Below are 18983 nucleotides of genomic sequence, written 5' to 3'. Positions count from 1 at the left end.
ACTGAACGTGATGTCATGTGACCGAGAAAGCCAAAAAAACTCATTGGTCCTCCTGTTTTTCAATTGCAATTGAGTAAAAGTGTGAAATATTTTTCACAGACGACCCCCTGAGAAATTAATCTTGTCCGGATAGAGCTTAAGTGAATTTAGAGGTAAAAAGAGATTGTATTGTATTGACTGGTTTTATAACTGTGTAAATATGATGTGCCCTCAAAATAGAACGTTTATGAGAGTGAGAGAGTTAATTAATGCTCGGGCAAAACTGTAATTTACTATGTATATATATATATATATATATATATATATATATATATATATATATATATCAATACAATGATATCAAATATCAATTACAATGATAATTAATGTCTAATTTAAATGTATCAAATTATTTATGTATATGTGAATTGTTTATGTATGTTATAACTGATCAATTATTATTCTTTATTTTCTTCAATTAATAATTTAATTAATTAATGCTTTGGCAATACTGAGAGAGTGGTAGAGAGAGAGAGAGAGAGAGAGAGAAAGAGAGAGAGGTAAAGAGCAGTAGAGGTAGAAAGAGAGAGAGAGAGGTAAAGAGGTAGAAATAGTGAGTGAGAGAGTGGTAGAGAGAGAGAGAGAGAAAGAGAGAGAGGTAAAGAGCAGTAGAGGTAGAAATAGTTAGCGAGAGAGTGGTAGAGAGAGAGAGAGAGAGAGAGAGAGAGAGAGAGAGAGAGAGAGAGAGAGAGAGAGAGAGAAAGAGAGAGAGGTAAAGAGCAGTAGAGGTAGTAGAAAGAGAGAGAGAGAGAGAGGTAAAGAGGTAGAAATAGTGAGTGAGAGAGTGGTAGAGAGAGAGAGAGAAAGAGAGAGAGAAAGAGAGAGAGGTAAAGAGCAGTAGAGGTAGAAATAGTGAGCGAGAGAGTGGTAGAGAGAGAGAGAGGGAGAGGTAAAGAGCAGTAGAGGTAGTAGAAAGAGAGTGATTGGGTGAGTGAGTAAAAGAGAGTGGTAGAGAGAGAGACAGACAGGAGGGAGGGAGGGGGGTGAGAAAACAGCGCTGGTGGGTGTGTGTGCGCGCGCAGTGCGGAGTGTGTGTGTTGGTGTGTGAGGCTGAGAGGAGTCTTCTCACCGAGGCGAGACGGACTGAAGAGCCGCAGCGGAGCAGCAGGAGAGCCGGAGAAGTTTGTAGAGGAGCAGCGATGGCGGGAGAGACTCTGAGGAGCGCGCTGGTGGTGCTGGTGGTGCTGGTTTTGTCACTGGAAGGTAAGAGCAGGACTTTCTCTGGGCTTTTTATTCTTTTAAGAGACTGTCCCCGGTCTCCTGCGTGCGCTCTGAGCTTCACACACTTAGTTTTTAAGCTTTTATCCGGTTTCTGACAGGGAATGTATCGAGTCAGCGTGTTTTTCTGTGATTGTTTGGTATTTTGGATATTTTGGTTGGTTTGGCGCCACAACCTGTTCCTTACAGAAGCGCGCACGGCTTGTATAGACAGGCGCGCGCTTTAAATGGCTCGAGGCGAAGGATTTTTTCCACAAAACGGATTTAAAACAATATGAACAACCCAAACTTGCGGAGTTTAATTCGGTTTAGTCCAGATTAGGATTCTAAGGAGGGTTAAATGCCAGGAGGGTTGTGTTGTGGCGTTTTACCCTGTCCTGCAAAGACGCGGAGGCTCCGTTCAGCGCGTGCGTGTGCGCGCATGCACTGCACTGCACAGTGCGCGAGCGTGTGTTTGTGTGTGTGTGTGTGTGTGTGTTGTAGCGGCCCGTCTCTTTGAGGTTCAGAGAAGCTCGAGGGACAAGAGCCACACCGAGAAGAGAGATATATAAAACAGTAAAAAGAAAAACGAGAAGTGAAAGAAAGTGTGAACAAAGGGACAGAGGAAGAGAAGAAAGTGATGGAAAATTAGCGAGACGTCGAGGAAAAGCAGAAAAAGACAGACAGAAAAGTCAGGTGTGCAAAGATAAAAGAAACAGAGAGAAAAAAAGAACTGTAGAGAAAGAGAGAAGAGGAGAATAGAGGGAGAAAGGGGTGTAGAGAATGATATAAAGAGTGGTGTAAAAAGAGAGGCGGGTGTAGAGAAAGAGATTCAAAAAGGTGTAGAGAAAAAGAGATATAAGGAATGAGAGAGGGGTAAGAGAAAATAGAGAAAAAGAAAGAAAGAGTTGTAAAGAATGAGATAAAGAGTGGTATAGAAAATGTGAGTAGAGATGTGTAGAGAATGATATTAGGGAAAGAATGAAGAGAGGAAACAAGAGAGAGAGAGAGAGAAAGGGGTGTAGAGAGTGAGATAAAGAGTGGTGTAAAAACAGAGGTGCAGTGAAAGAAAGAGGTGTAGAGAATGAGAGTGGGAAAAGAGAGGAAGAGAGAGAGGTGTAGAGAATGAGATAGTGGTAGAGTGGTATGGAAAAGAGGGGTGTAGCGATTGAAGAAAGAAAGACATGCAGAGAAATAACAAAAAAGAGAGAGGGGAGAAAAAAAGAGTGTGAAGTGAAAGAGGGGTAGCGAAATAGAGTAAAAAGGAGTGTAAAGAAAGAGAAAGAGAGAGAGAGAGGAAGATGTATGAAGAAAAATAGAAAGAAAGATAATTTGGTGAATTATTGTTGGTGTTGTTTTGCTGATGGTGTTCTACTGCCTGATGGACCGATCAGAGAGAGAGAGAGAGAGAGAGAGAGAGAGAGAGAGAGAAATAGAGAGAGGGAGAGAGAGAGAGAGAAAGATAGAAAGAGAGAGAGACAGAAAGAGAGAGAGAGACAGTTTATGACACTCAGACTTGAGCAGTGCTAAAGAACACAGTCATTTTTAAACAAACACTTCAGTCTGATCAGCAGCACCTGGACAGACTGGGCTCAGGAACAGCTGGAGCAGCGCAGCTGTTAGATGAGGGTTATTGATATTAATCCTGGCGTTGGATCAGGATTAAGCCTTGGATTAAGCCTAGACCTGCCAGTGGTTCCAGTTGTGACCATTACAGATTATTCCCAGTCTAGATTTAGACTCAGTTTCAGAATCACTGGAATTATAATAAAACGAAGACCCTTATTTCTCTCAAATTTGGTGCAATCTGTCTTTTCTTTCTTTTTTGGTTTTCGCTCCCTGGCCGCTCCCCTCTGCGTCCCCCCCCCCATACCCCTTCGAACCCCCTGCTCCTCCTTCCCTCTCTCTCACTGCGCTTCTTTTTTATGCCTCTGCCTCTTTTTTTTCTGCTTTACTGTCTGTTAAATATATAGTACTGCATGATATACAGGGGTTGGACAGTGAAACTGAAACACCTGGTTTTAGACCACAATCATTTATTATCCTATCGTGATTTGATCAGCCGTGGTTTTATGTTTTTTTTGGATACAATCTGGATTAGCACCCGAACATCCCTTTCAGACAGCTTCCTCTTACAGCGTCCACAGTTAATCCTGTTGGATGTGGTTGGTTCTTCTTGGTGGTATGCTGACATTACCCTGGATACCGTGGCTCTTGATGCATCACAAAGACTCGCTGTCTTGGTCACAGATGCTCCAGCAAGACGTGCACCAACAATTTGTCCTCTTTTGAACTCTGGTATGTCACCCATAATGTTGTGTGCATTGCAATATTTAGAGCAGAACTGTGTTCTTACCCTGATAATTGAACCTTCACACTCTTACAGCTCTTACTGGTGCAATGTGCAATTAATGAAGAATAGAATGAAATAGCTTTATGACGTGTTTTCTCAAGGGCCATCTTGGAAACATCCACTCTTGGTGTTCGTAAGTTGTGAGGTGCTATCTTGTGAGGTTGAAAAGATGCCAAGTTAGCAAGTAATGCTAATGCTTTGTAGGTTATCGAGTTTCGAAGATATAAAGTTTGAACAAGGCCTGATAGATGTCATAGAAGGCACTGTCCACACCCTGCCACTATGATTGGGAGATCACTGGTTCGAATCCCAGTCATGCAGCTTGCCATCAGCTGCCGGAGCCTTGAGAAAACACAATTGGCCTTGCTCTCTCTGGGTGGGTACAGTAGATGCCGCTCTTTCCCCTCATCACTCCAAAGGGTGATGTGGATCAGCACAAGGCTGCGTCTGTGAGCTGATGTATCAGAACCGAGTCACTGCCTATCAGCTCTTTTTTATTGTATCTGCTGCTTTCCATCAATTTGCCTTCAAACTCTCCTCCAACACATGTTCTCCACACCTGTTCCTGCTGTTTAGGAGTTTCTCTCTCTTTCTCTTTCTCTCTCTCTCTCTCTCTCTCTCTCTCTCTCTCTTGCTTTCAATATTTCACACTCACCACGTTATCCATCCTCTCTGCAACCACTCACTTATTACAATCGCACCCACTTCTATGAGTGCTCTCAACACTCTATGCAATCTACTCTCTATGCAAATATTAGACACGACTTTGCACACACTCAACCTCACTTCTACTGTGTGTGTGTGAACATTTATGTGTGTGTGTGTGTGTTGTGCTAGCACTTGTATTGTGGCTGTAAGTGGCTGAAGTGAGCGGATGGATATTTTGAGTGTGTCCTCATGAATCTGACGTTTTTACATAAGACACAATTCAAGATTCTAGAACATTTCTGCTTTTTTTTTATTCATGCTCCGCCCACAAATACATTCTGTCGTAGCAACTGTTGCTCGATTTGCAGAACATTGGCAACAGTCCCATTTGGCCTGACTAGAAACTGTAGGGCACTTGATAGGGTCTGGTAAGCAATTTGGAAAACAAGCAGTCATAAAGATTTGTAACTCAGTGATCGATTAGCTAAAAATAAAACTCAGATGAAGTGAAAAGATGCCCTGTTAGGCTGGTATTGGGGGTTTTGAGCAGCTCTGACCAATAAGCAGAGAGAATGTTATGAGTTTGTTTTCATGCATTTTGATACATTTGGATTTTCCCCTGTATGAAAACAAACCAAACCAATGGAGGAATGGTTCAAGTTTACAAAACTAAATATCTACTAGAAACAGATTATATCTGTCCAGTATCATTTTCTTAACTTTAATCTTGGATATATGGAGATTTGCATTATTATTATTAGTATCATGACATTCTGGATCATTGACTTCTGTTACAAATCTGATCAAATTCTTGTAATGTAAAAAGTATTCTTGAAATAATTTTATCATTCAGTTTTTTGTCATATCGCCAAAAGTATCGCTATCGCAAAAATACCATGAAGTATCGTGATATTATTTTAGGACCATATCACCCTGCTGCATCAGTGTTGTTTATATATGTTTATATTTAGTGTTTAAGCTGGTAGTCACTGTGTGTAAACTTTAACTTCAATTATTTACACTTTCATAGGCCCTACAATTGAACCCTGTGGAACACCATGATTCACAATAGTTTTAGTGTTAGTCTATCTATCTGTCATTTACAAGAATAATACCTTTTATTTGTTAGCTCCATTAAAGACACTCATGGTCATCTTACATCCAAGAGATCCCCTGTACATAAATCAAATAGCAAGTAAATAAAGATAAAATTAAATGAGTAAAGTAAAAACAAGACAAGATTAATACAGATTGATTAAAATTACTTAAAAACAACAATGACAATAAGTAAGCTGTCTTAAAATAAATTTTAAGAGCAGTTTTAAACTGTGTAATCAACTGTGAGTCCAACCCACGTATGTTTAGTCACTGCATAAGAAAAGGCTCTAGCACTAATCAATAATCAATAATTTGCTTATGGAAAACTGAGTACGGCCTATAAACTAGCACCAGTAGGAGGTACTTAAGCTTTTAGGTTTGATCATGGGTGGGACAATACTTTAAAAGTTTAAGAACTACTGTTTTAGCTGATTTAGACCAAAGCAAACCAACCATAGGTGCCAAAAAAATATATAAAATATATATTCCTTACCTTTGTTGGCAAGTCAATTTTGCATCTCTGCATTTATACAGGTTCATTTTCATTCCCTCTATCTATAACTGACTGCCTTATCATTGTTACCATAGTATTCTTGGCAGCTTGTTCATTCATGTGTCCTTCCTGCTACTCTATGCCAGATATATTTACCCAAGTAGCTGCTAACATCTAGAAGCTAACTGGCTTAAAGAGAGAAAACTGCAAATACTGCAAATCGTATTGGAACAAATCAATGGAAAACGTTTATCAGCCCCCCCATTGGCCCCCCAGCATCTCAACCTACGCCACTCAAAGGTGCGTCTGTGATCACGGCCGTAGAGCGCTGGAACGGTGGTGTAAAGAATCGCTGAGACAGGTCGAGTCTCAGGTTAAAGGCGGCGTTCGGAAACACCACGCTTCCCCTCTGTGTCTATTAGGAGCTTATTTCCCCGCACTCATTTCCTTGCTGTAATTTCACCTCTCAAATGCACCCCCCCCCCCAACACCACTACCACACACACACACACACACACACACACACAGACTTGCACTCTCTATCTCACACACAGGCACACACCACCCCCCACAGCCATCAGTAATTATTATGGTATTAGGCGCCTTCAAATGAAAAAAAACGCTCTTTTCATCTGGGACACCAGATAAAAGCCAAACCCCCGTTTTAAGGCCCTTCCTGGGCTCAGAGGCTCACACACACTAACACACACACACACTAACACACACACACACACACTAACACTCACTTGTGCATTCTCACCCAAAATGGTAAGGGTGTCCTGCACAGTTTAGTGGCCTACTTGCAGAAACACAGGTTTCTTTTTAAGGGTGGATCTATACTTTAACAGTAGTGTATGGCCATGGCCATGTAGATGACTCATACAACAGCAGGATTTTACATTATTTTAAAGCTTTTATTTTCTGGACGAATTTTCATCATTAACCCGAAAAAGCACAGTTTTGTAAAAAAAAAAAAAAAATTAATAATTTGTACAACAATAGCCTATTAATGGCAAAAATTGCAGTCACATGCCAAAAAGATGTAGGATAGCATTATATTATGAACCAATCATGATTTTGTATCAGGTACCTGTGCATTGTATGCTTTACACCACTACCACCAGTGTTTACATACACTCTAAATCACGCATTCATAATCGTATTGAAGTCGTAGAATGATCTAAATCTAGAACAGAGTATGGTCTAGAAAATTCTACTAAGAAATCTGATAATAGAGCTGAACATCATGCGTTCCTCTATTAACAACTTGTATGGAGGTGTGAATTTCATTTTCCAGCAGGACTTGGCACACTGCCCACACTGCCAAAAGTAACTTAGAGTTCTGGAAAAAAATAAGAGATGAGTTTCTTTGATTTTACCAAATTGAAAACCTCTGGAATATAATCAAGAGGAAGAAGGATGATCACAAGATATCAAACCAAACCATTAAGCTGAACTGCTTGAATTTTTGCACCAGGAGTAAAGCAGCATAAAGTTATCCAAAAGCAGTGTGTAAGACTGGTGGAGGAGAAGAACATGATGCCAAGATGCATGAAAAACAAATCTGTGAATAAAAACCATTATTATTCCAGCAAATATTGACTTCGAACTTGCTTTTCTTGTATTATTTGAGGTCTGAAAGCTGTACATCTTTTTTTTGTTGTTGTTATTTCAGCCATTTCTCATTTTCTGCAAATAAATGCTCTAAATGACTTTTTTTTATTTGGAATTTGGGAGAAATGTTGTCTGTAGTTTATAGAATAAAACAACACTGCACAATGCAGGCGGTCAGTGTATTTAAATACTAAATACAGTGTATTTTATCAGTCAGGGTGGTAATTGTGATGGCAGGGCTGTTGTTAGGACTGATATAGAGCTTTTTTTTGTGGGGGGTTGTGGGTTGTGATTTAGCATGTAGCTCAGGGCCCCTGGCTTTTCTTATTAGCTGTGATTCATGCATGGCGAGCAGGAGGGGGACCCAGGCTGGAATGAGAGGCATTCAACTGGACAGGCTGTATCTCGCCCTCAGACCCCAGTCAGTCAGTCAATCTCTCTCTCTCTCTCTCTCTCTCTCTCTATACCTCCCCCTCTCTCTCTCTCTCTCTCTCTGCTCGGCTGGGCGTACACAGGTTGCCACAGTGTGGCACGCTGGTGCCAATCCAAAACTGCAATATGGCACGTTGGTGTTACTCTGTGTTCCATTCATTATGTGCTGCCCACATTTTAGGGGTTTAGTGGTTTTCCTTTGGAGACCAGCACATGGTGAATTTCATTTTATTATTATTGTGTATTTAATTGTGTAGTATATACAGGTGGATCTTAAAACATATAACATCATTGAAAAGCTACTTCATTCCAGTGATTCAGTTCAAAAAGTGGAACTAATATATTATATACTGTAGATGTATTACACACAGTGATCTATTTAAAGCATTTATTTATTTTATTGTTGATGATTATGGCTTACAGTCAAGTCACAACCCACATCCCCCCACCAAAAAAGCTCTATATCACTCCCACCAACTGCCCTGCCATCACAATTACCACCATGACTAAAATATAATAAAATATACAGTATAAATCCTCTGACTGCACTTCATTAAAACCATTAAAACCATCTTTTTTCCACACTATATAGGAACCAGCTATACGAAAATTAGTATATCATTGAAAAGTTACTTTATTCAATTCAGTAATTTAGTTCCAAATGTGAAACTCATATATTATATAGATGTATTAAACACAGAGTGATCCATTTTAAGGGTTTATTATTGGCTTACAGACAATTAAAACCCAAAAATCAGTGTCTCAGACAACATATTAGAGAATATTATATAAGGCCAATTGGTACTTTTGGCAGTGTGGGCAGTGTGCCAAGTCCTGCTGGAAAATGAAATCTGCATCTATATAATAAAGGTTGTCAGCAGAGGGAAGCATGAAATGCTGTACCATTGGACTTGATAATAAAACACAGTGGACCAACACCAGCAGATGACAGACATGACTCTCCAAACCATCACTGATCATCAGTAAATTTTACATTTCACTTGTAAAAATCAAGGGATCAGAGTCTGGAGGAAGAGTGGAGAGACACACAGTCCAGAGTTTCACATTTTGAAGTGAATTACTGAAATAAAGTAACTTTTCAATTATATTCTAGATTTTCACGGAAATAATTTAATTTGTGGTATGTTAAATGGTGCAAAAACTGTTCAGTTTGCAGTCATGTGCAGTTAAGAGCTTTTTGTTTGATATTAGTATTAGCAGTGCTACTTTAAGGTAGCACTTCTTAAGGTACGGAGAGATCACTCACCTGGCTGCTAATCTTCTTTTTGGGAAGGTGTGTGTGTGTGTGTGTGAGGGGTGGGGGGGGGTGAATTTGGCATGAGACAGCTGCTCTCTCGTTTAATTCTCAGATCGCAGTAGATCAGTTTGATGTGGCTCTCAGAGGAAGAGCAGCTCATCCTCACCCGTCTACCTTTTCATCCTAATATCATCAAAGCTCAGCTGGAGATCAGGAGGATTGATACCACACAGACACGATCTGCACAATAAATACATGCCCGTCTATTGTGCTGGATTATCTCTGTCTGCCTGTCTCGTCTGTCTCTCACCACGTCCCTCTCTTTGTCTTCAGTAGAGCGACAGCGAGTCATGTGGATTTGTATTGTTGCCATATTTGGTGCTGTTTGTTGTCCAATTTGGAAACGGCAGCTAGAACTCCCCAACTGATGCTACTAGTGCTGAGAGGCTGAACAGTAACTGCTGATTCTGTTACTTTAGGTAACTGTTACTTTAGATAAGTGTTATTTTAGGTAGCTGTTACTTTAGGTAGCTTTTACTTTAGGTGACTGTTAATTTAGGTAGATGTTACTTTAGGTAACTGTTAATTTAGGTAACTGTTACTTTAGGTAGCTTTTACTTTAGGTAACTGTTAATTTAGGTAGATGTTACTTTAGGTAATTGTTACTTTAGGTAGCTGTTACTTTAGGTAACTGTTATTTTAGGTAGCTGTTACTTTAGGTAACTGTTACTTTAGGTAGATGTTACTTTTGGTAACTGTTACTTTGGGTAACTGTTACTTTAGGTAGCTGTTACTTTAGGTAACTGTTATTTTAGGTAGATGTTACTTTTGGTAACTGTTACTTTGGGTAACTGTTACTTTGGGTAACTGTTATTTTAGGTAACTGTTATGTTAGGTAACTGTTATTTTAGGTAGATGTTACTTTAGGTAACTGTTACTTTGGGTAACTGTTATTTTAGGTAACTGTTATGTTAGGTAACTGTTATTTTAGGTAGATGTTACTTTAGGTAGATGTTACTTTAGGTAACTGTTATTTTAGGTAGCTGTTACTTTAGGTAACTGTTACATCAGCTAACTGTTACTTTAGGTAACTGTTACTTTAGGTAGCTGTTATTTTAGGTAGATGTTATGTTAGGTAACTGTTATTTTAGGTAGCTGTTAATTTAGGTAACTGTTACGTTAGGTAACTGTTATTTTAGGTAGCTGTTACTTTAGATAACTGTTACTTTAGGTAGCTGTTACCTAAGGTACTGTAACTGTTACATCAAATAATTGTGACTTTAGGTAACTGTTACTTTATTTAATTTTTTACATGAGGTAACTGTAACCCTAGGTAGCTTTTATTTTAGGTAACTGTTATTTTAGGTAGCTGTTATTTTAGGTAGCTATTACTTTAGGTAACTGTTACATTAGGTAACTGTTACTTTAGATAACTTTTGTTATTTTAGATAACTGTTACCTAAGGTAACTGTTATTTTAGGTAACTGTTACATCAGGTTAATGCCACTTTAGGTAACTGTTACCTAAGTAATTGTTACTTCAGGTAACTGTTATATCAGGTAACTGCTACTTTAGGTAACTGTTACATCAGGTAACTGTTACTTTAGATAACTTGCTTTAGGTAATTGTTGCTTTAGATAGCTGTTACATCAGGTAACTGTTACTTTAGGTAACTGTTACGTTAGGTAACTATTGCATCAGGTAACTGTTACATCTGGTAACTGTTAATTTATGTAATTGTTTCATCAGGTTAATGATACTTTAGGTAACTATTACTTTAGGTAACTGTTACATCAGGAAAATGTTACTTTAGCTAACTGTAACATCAGGTAACTGTTACTTTAGGTAAGTGTTACTTTAGTTAACTGTAACATCAGGTAACTGTTACTTTAGGTAACTTTTACATTAGCTAACTGTTACATCAAGTAACTGTTACTGTAGGTAACTGTTACTGTACATCAGGTTACTTTAGGTAACTGCTACATCAGGTAACTGTTACCTAAGGTAACTGTTTCTTCAGGTAACTGTTGCATCAGGTAGTTGTACCTTTAGGTAACTGTTTCTTCAGGTAACTGTTACTTCAGGTAACTGTTACTTTAGTATTGTACATGCCAACACAAAGCCCTAGTTTCCATGGTAAGCGAGACAACAGAGGGAAAATAACCAACATACTGGTTTTATTAGTTGAGTGATTATTAAAATGCAGGTTAAATTGTTGAAGCTTAAACCTAGGATTCAATCCAAGCCCTGCACATTTTAGTGCACAGACTATTCGTTTGAATAGTGTCTGTGCTAGAGTTGAAAAAGTCACAGCCCTAGTCAATGACAATTCCACAGTATTGTGAGCCGTGAGTCTGCTGTGGTTTAAGATGATTTACTGCGTTTACCGCAGGCCTGTTGCGCAATGCTTGCTTTTTTTGACGACTCTGTCCCCCCCTTTGGAGCTTTATTAGAGGAAAGTCCTGCTGTGCGTTAGTGTGTGTGTGTGAGTGTGTGTGTGTGTGTGTATAGACGAGAGAGGCAGGAGGGAAGGAAGGGAGGAAAGCCTGCACAAAAGGCTGAGGGAGATCACTCCTTCTTCACTTCAAAAAAAAAGAGAAAGAAACCTTCTCTGTACACAGCCTCCTCACCCCCACCATCTGCACCATCCGTCGTTGTGAAGTCCTGTCTCAGTCTGCCCAGTGTTCAAACACCGTCCTCACACAACAAAGTGCTGGAGCTGGGCAAGGACTGAGACAGAGGAAGCCCAGTAGCTCTTCAGCCTTTGATATCGCCAAGGCTGTACTTTCAAGGCGGCCCTGTTATTAGTGGTGTACAGGAAACATAGAGTGTGGAAAAAAAGGAGGGCGCCTGGGCACATCAGTGTGTGTCTCTGAGTGTGGATGCAGTCGTTTCTGTTGGAGGGATGAGCACTTTGAACAACAGCCTTCAAAGTGGGGTGATGGCGGTGAGAACGAGTCTCTAGAGCTCGTTGGGGAGCCGAGGTTAAGTGCAGCTGATCCATTTAGCCGTGGAGAGCGGCGTATGATCTTCCAGCAGGCACCTTTCAGCCAATATGGATGCATTTGGAGCTCATGACATGGCGACTTTCCTTTGGGGGAAATAGTTTTTGAATGTCTTTTCCTAAGTAACCCGGGCCACAGGCTGCCCTCGGCTGTACCGCATTACAGAAACAACAAACAACCTCCCTCTTTTGTACTCTTGTTCCATTAGGTGCCGATCAATAGGGACCTGAGCTCTAGATGCACCTGATTGATCTGTTTACTCTTTGTTTGCACATCTATCACCAAACTGTTGCAGGTTACCAATCTATTTGTTCAAGTTCCCTTTCTATTTTAAACCTTCCCCAGTTCCCCTTCACTTTCCAGTTTCACTTCTTCCCGGCAGGTCTGTTTAAAATAATCTGTTTAAATAAAGTGGTCACCATTTGGTTTTTGTACCTTTCTTCCTTGGAATTCTTTTGTCTCGGGATTCTTGAGTTGCACCTTACTCAAGCTGGTGCAACTTTAACACACACAGGTCAAAATGCCACAGTGTGTTGATACAAGCCCAGAGTAAAGAATGCTCAAACATTCCTGTCCCATTCTCGTCCCCCTTAAGACTGTGACTATTGTCCTCCTCTTCTCGGTGGGTAAACATTCGCAGGAGGATAGTCTGCCGACAGAGAAGGAAGAAAGGGTTTTATTGCCCGGAGTTAGAACAGATTTCAGCTGTTTGGTTAGCTGAATGTACCGTACCTTCAGGCTGATGGATCCTCTAAGCCTTGTTCTCAAGAGAGCAAGAGGGGTGGGTCCCTCTGGAGATCCTGGTGTACTTGCCTTTTAGAGATCCTTATCCTTAATTTCTTTCTTTTTATCTGTTTGAAGAGGATCATTCTCATTGCTGGAATACTTTCCAGGGTGACGGCTGAGAAACGCTGAGGCTGAGCTTTCTTCCAGTTTACAAGAGGTAAAACCGCAAACTCCAAAATGAAGCAAATCTGAATTAAGAGAGGTTGAACCATGCAATTAAAGGCCCTTCCCCCACCTTGGGAATTAGGCTATTTAACTCATGAGTTGAATCAGGTGTGTTTAAGCTGGGCAATCACACAGCAACACACTTCAGTGTTGCACTCAAGTCCACTGAGACCAGGGTTCGACAACCCTGTGCGACAAAACCAGTGCGTCAACCCTGTGCAACCCTCCTAGCAGTTTCCTAGCATGGATTACCTCCACAGAGGGAAGGCGGGAAGAAGAACCATGCCACCCTTCCCACACAATAAGAGCATGGCCATCTGTACAGTCAGGCTCAGATCCCAGTCTTCAGTGAAGATCCTCCACCATGAAAGTTGTGGCGCCTTAGCCGGCTAAGCCCCTCGTGGGAACACCCAAATGTTGGCCAGTTTGAAGATTTGTTTTGCCTCAACAATCACAGTGCATGCCAAGTGCATCCACTGAAATCCAGCTTGTCTTTTGCTCCAAGACTGTGGCAAACAACCAGTCATACTTTTTCCTGCATGTCTTTCATGTTGTACAGTGATTCGTGTTGTTTAGTTGACTTGAGATAACTTAGGGGCCAAAGCAAGTTCAGCAAGTAAAGTCAGACAGCAGGGTAGATTATAATCTGAGATAATCTGAGATAATATATATATTTTTTGGTCAGTTTTTTTTCACCGTTCTCCTTCCGTTTGCCTAGCATGCTCATATAGCATGAAAGGGACCTTCTTTCTTCATGTTTTTAATCTAGTTAATGGTTAACGGCACATTGTTAAACTCTTCAGGGAAAATGGTCACTGTTTGACGAGCTGTTTGACCCCTGCAGCCATTGCCAAGCATTCCAGGGAGATTTTTTTTCTTGTTGAATTTTTCTTCCCAAGGTGGAGGAGGGAGTAGCAATACCTAGAGAGAGAGACACTGAAGTTCTGTAGAGATCTGAAAAAGGGCTAAGGTTGTGCAAGAGTGTGAAGGAAGAAGGGTCACCGCTAACGTTATTGCGGCGAGGTTAGCGAGGCGTGTACTCCAGTTTCAGCTGGCAAGCTACCGCTGACATCATCCGCTGGCCATGTCCTCACGCCATCACGCCTACTGTATACTTTTGAAGTCGTATCTGTTTTTATAAAGCAGGACTTGCTCCAGAGGAATCTGGGTAGGCGAATCAGTGCAAGAAGGGGCTTCCCGCATTAGCTGTTGTGGCTCAAGTGACATATCAGATGTCCTGGAGAGAGGCACATGTTCAGGTGATTCCCTCAGGGACATGAGAGCCTTACTTTTTTTTTTTCTGCTACCCGTACACAGACACACAGACACACACAAGACTATGTCTTGTCTTTCAGAGATGATGCAAAACCTGTGTCAGCTTGACGTTAGGGCAGGCAGTGACTTAACTCATTGTCTACAGTTACTTGTGCTCAAGATTAAATGAGCCATTCCATTTCCGTCTCAGTTTATTAGATCAGAGTGTGCAGCATGTTTCTCTGTTTGAGCATGCATGCTTAATCGCCGTCCCAGGATGCCAGGTAAGACGCTGGGGGGGAGGGGGGAGGAGGCGGTAGGAAGGACCCATCGGAGGAGCCTGTGGTGCCAGCTCTAATTCTAGCCCTCTGTTTGATTGACACTCTCTCTGATAATCATATTCAAGCCGGCGGCAGCTGAGCTCGCATGCACTCCCAGCGCTAATCTAGCCCAATCAGGTCTTTTGCCTTAGTATGGCCCCTGACTGGATGAGTGGCAGGTAGAATTGCTGAATTTTCTAAACGGATCCATTGGTCGATTTCCCGGTGCCAGTCCTTATAATGCTTGGGAATATTACCCCATGTTAGGGTGTACACCTACCGATAAATCTACCTTCCATATACTCTGTTCATTATTACTATTCAACTTCATATGATTCATACTCTCATGGTTTTGGATGAGAGTATCATATGACTTCTTTATGAATTACTCTACGTCATGCACAGTAGTTGTTTGTGGCCCGGAAAACAAACTTTTGCATCCATCTGGACAAAGATTAAACACATTATCAATGGAAATAGCCTCTACGCAATCAAATTACTACTCCCCTCCTCAGAGTAGAGCGAGTCCCTGCTTGCACATCATCCGATCCAGAGACCAGCATCTTTCATAAACGAGGCTTGCTTGGCCTCCCAGCGAGTCGACAGTAGTCGAGTCGGCGCTGTGTCTTGCAGATATGCTCCTTTTTTTTCGGAACCACAGGGAGCCGTACGTTTTTTAATGAAAAGTTAATTAGAAAGTCAATTTAGAGGTCGGCGCTGGGAGGATACGGGTGTTAAGATCAAATCTGTCAGGGCATATGCTGGGGTGTTGGTCCTGCTAGGCCAGGGCAGATATCATGCTTGAGGCATGAGACGTAACTAAGGCCTAGACTACAATTTGGGCCCCCTTTTTGCCCCACCCTCCCACCCCTATCAACTCACCTACACATAGTCTCTAGAGGCAAGGGACTCTCCGTATCGCAGTTGGACAGTTTTCAGTGCTGGCGGCTGGAATCCTGCATCCTGCACCCTGCACCCCTCCCTAAACTGAGAAGACCCCCCCTCCGGTCAACTGATTGCAGTTGGAGTGGTTGAGGGTGTGTGGGCGCATACTAAAAAGCCTCGCTGGGGAGGGGCCGACACAGGGACGATGCATGTTCATTAAGAACTGATTGCTTACTTTGTTAGCAGTAAGGGATTTGAAGGGGTTATTACCCAAAGCCACACTTACCCCCACTCCCAATTCCACTTCCAACCCTCATTCCCATGCCCCGTCTTTTTCTCTTTTCTTTGAGACAGTGCCCGAATTGCTCACTTAAATTTTTTCCAAAAATCAGCAGTATGCCTTATAATCTAGCGCTCCTTATGTATGTATTCTACCAGTCAGGCATTGAGCAGCAGTAAAGCCATTCTGCTAAAGTACAGCACTAAGGCTGGGTGCAGCAACTTTAGCATTAGCCGCTAACCACAGCGCTATCTCTTTCAACTTTCAGAGGCGAGTATAATTCAAACTGTAGTCTGCATGTTTGCCATGTTAAAACTACAAGCTAATAGGACGAACCGTTAGCTGATGGGTTACCAGTGCCATGGGTTACCAGAAAACTCAGGGTTCCTCAGTTCCGCACTATTAGCTCTACGGTTAGTGGCTAATGCTAACGCTAATGCTGCTGCACCCAGCCTTATTGCTGGAGAAATTTCACTGACAACTCTAAGCTTACAGTTAATAAACGGAAGGTCTTTACTCACACAAATAAACATTTTTTTTAGAGAGAAATCTGTATAAATTAGCATCCAGTGCTCATTTGACTTTAAAAGAAAATGTTTTTTTTTTTTTTAAGAATTACAAGGGAAACATTCACTTGCGACACTCTTGCTCACTTCAATGTAGGCATCCTTACTAGTGTTGCTTTATGCGACCAAAAAATTTACTTTTATTGATAGTGTTCCTATATAGGTTAGCTTGTGGGCTAGCACACAACACCCTACCCAGTTTTGTTCTTTTGTCCTTTTATCTTCGATCTTCCTCTGTGGCTTCCTCCTCCTCAAACAGAACTACCAGAGCCTCAAGTCGATTCCTTGTTTCTTGATGCTCATCTTCGGGTAAAGACAAGACAAGACAAGATTCCTACTGAAGCTACGACACTATTAAAGCTGACAAACAGAGGAAGCTTTAGCCACCAATTAGCCTCGATCACCAAACGTTCACCTCAAATTAACTTGCCTGTGTTGTCTCTGACACAGTTTGGCACAGTTTGGGCTCCGGCTCCAGGCAGGGACTGATCTGGCTCTCTCGCGGTGTGGCAGCGAGAGGACAGGGCTACATTGTTAAGACATTCCTCAGGCCACTGGAATGCAGGTATTAATGCGGGGTAATTAGACACAGTGAGCACAGGAGTGAGGGAGGGAGCGCAAAAGGGAGGGAGACGGATCGGGAAAAAGAGAGAGGGATGATATGGAATGGCAGAGGAGTGGAAGTGAAGAGAGAAGGGAGTGGTGGGAAGGAGACAGATGAGGGAGACTATGGGAGGGACTTGTTGATTTGTGGGTGTGTTGTTGATGAAAATGTGTCCTTGCAATGAATTCTTTACCAGGCATGTAATTTTAGTTAGTGTGTGAAATGTACAGGGGTTGGACAGTGAAACTAAAAAACACCTGTCATTTTAGTGTGGGATTTTAGGTTTCATGGCTAAATTGAAAAATTGGAGCAGCCTGGTGGCCAATCTGTAATCATTAATTGCACATTGCACCAGTAAGAGCAGAGTGTGAAGGTTGATTTATTTAGCAGGGTAAGAGCACAGTTCTGCTCAAAATATTGCAATGCACACTATAACATTATGGGTGACATACCAGAGTTCAAAAGAGGACAAATTGTTGGTGCACGTCTTTCTGGCGCATCTGTGACCAAGACAGCAAGTCTTTGTGATGCATCAAGAGCATCCAGTATCCAGGGTAATGTCAGCGAGATACCACCAAGAAGGACCAACCACATCCAACAGGATTAACTGTGGACGCTGTAAGAGGAAGCTGTCTGAAAGGGATGTTCGGGTGCTAACCCGGATTGTATCCAAAAAAACATAAAACCACGGCTGATCAAATCACGGCAGAATTCAATGTGCACCTCAACTCTCCTGTTTCCACCAGAACTGTCCGTCAACACAATCAATTATTGTGGTCTAAAACCAGGTGTTTTATTTTCATTGTCCAACTCCTGTGCATCATCATCATTATCATCATCAGAAGAAAAACAGTTGCACCAAGAAGGAAGTGCTAGATTATTTGACCTTTTGGAAGGAAGATTCGGCTAAGGTTTTTGTTTTTTATTTTTGTGATAACGATATTCTTGGTGATATAACTAATCATTGATCTTTTTAAAATTAATTTCAATAAGAATTATTTGTAGTAGAAACAATAGAAAAATCTATAAATGTTTGTCAGCATATGTAGTGCATGAATCTAAACTGCAAACAAAATTAAATACAGTAAATAAAAATACTAAATAGACTGCTTTCAAGGATATTGCAATATCACTGCTTAATGAGTATAAATATGTGTGTGTGTGTGTTGCTGTGTGTGTTGCTGTGTGTTGCTGGGTATACACACTGGTCACTATCAAGCGAGCGGCATGTGAAAGATAGCATGTGAAAATGAATCAGGGAGGAATTTGGACTCGACTTGTGGTTAAAAATAGGAAGAGGGACCGTCTGGGAGGTCCTGCTACAGCGATATAACTGTACCGACTGGTGACGGGACCTGCCACGGGTCAGTGGCTAGCTGGGTCTGTGGGTGGGTGTGTTAATGGTTGGGTACGGGAGGGTGTTTGAGCAAGCATGTGAGTTTTAGGGGTGGGAGTGGAGGAGTGTATTGTTTTGTAATCGTTTTTGCAGAGTAGGCTTTTGTAGTAATTACCAGTGACAGTTACAGATGAGCATTTCTGTGATTAATGGAGATTATATGGATATATATTTTTAGACTATACGGTGCACCGGACTATAATAATAAGTGACACTAGTAAGGATGCCTACGTTGAAGTAAGCAATGGTTTTGCCATGTCTCCCTTCTAAAGTGCTTGGTTAAGTTGCTCCAGCACTAAGGCTGGGAGCTGCAGCATTAGAATTAGCATTAGCTACTAAGCTGCAGCCCTAGCGGGGTGTAAATATCATCCAATAGCGCTGAACTGAGGAACCATAAGAGTTCCGGTAACCCAGGGCGCTATCAGCTAGCGGTTTATCCTATCTAGCTTTTGTCTTTTCTAGCTTTAACATGGTAAACATGCAGACTACAGTACTGTATACTCACCTTTGAATGGCGAAAGAGCTAGCACTGCCACTAGCGGCTAATGCTAATGCTGCTGCACCAAGCCTTGAAAGCTTAAAATTCAACC

The 18983-nt window shown here is 41.4% G+C and overlaps 1 protein-coding gene across 3 annotated transcripts in view; it reads left to right on the top strand.

Annotated features, from left to right (window-relative positions):
- The first annotated feature begins 1042 nt into the window (after nucleotides 1–1042).
- Nucleotides 1043–18983, top strand: part of bcam (basal cell adhesion molecule (Lutheran blood group)) — a 91389-nt gene continuing 73448 nt past the window's right edge. For 2 of the 3 annotated variants that reach the window (XM_022674240.2, XM_049480850.1), the window contains exon 1: nucleotides 1044–1242. In XM_022674240.2, coding sequence (XP_022529961.2) covers nucleotides 1179–1242 — 64 coding nt within the window. In that variant the 5' untranslated portion in view covers nucleotides 1044–1178. Of the gene's footprint in view, nucleotides 1243–18983 lie in introns of all 3 variants that reach the window. The other variant, XM_022674239.2, reaches the window with a different exon arrangement.

This window comes from Astyanax mexicanus, chromosome 6 (genome assembly GCF_023375975.1).
Source record: "Astyanax mexicanus isolate ESR-SI-001 chromosome 6, AstMex3_surface, whole genome shotgun sequence".
Classification (NCBI taxonomy): domain Eukaryota; kingdom Metazoa; phylum Chordata; class Actinopteri; order Characiformes; family Acestrorhamphidae; genus Astyanax; species Astyanax mexicanus.
This window is presented reverse-complemented; position numbering and strand designations above follow the sequence as displayed.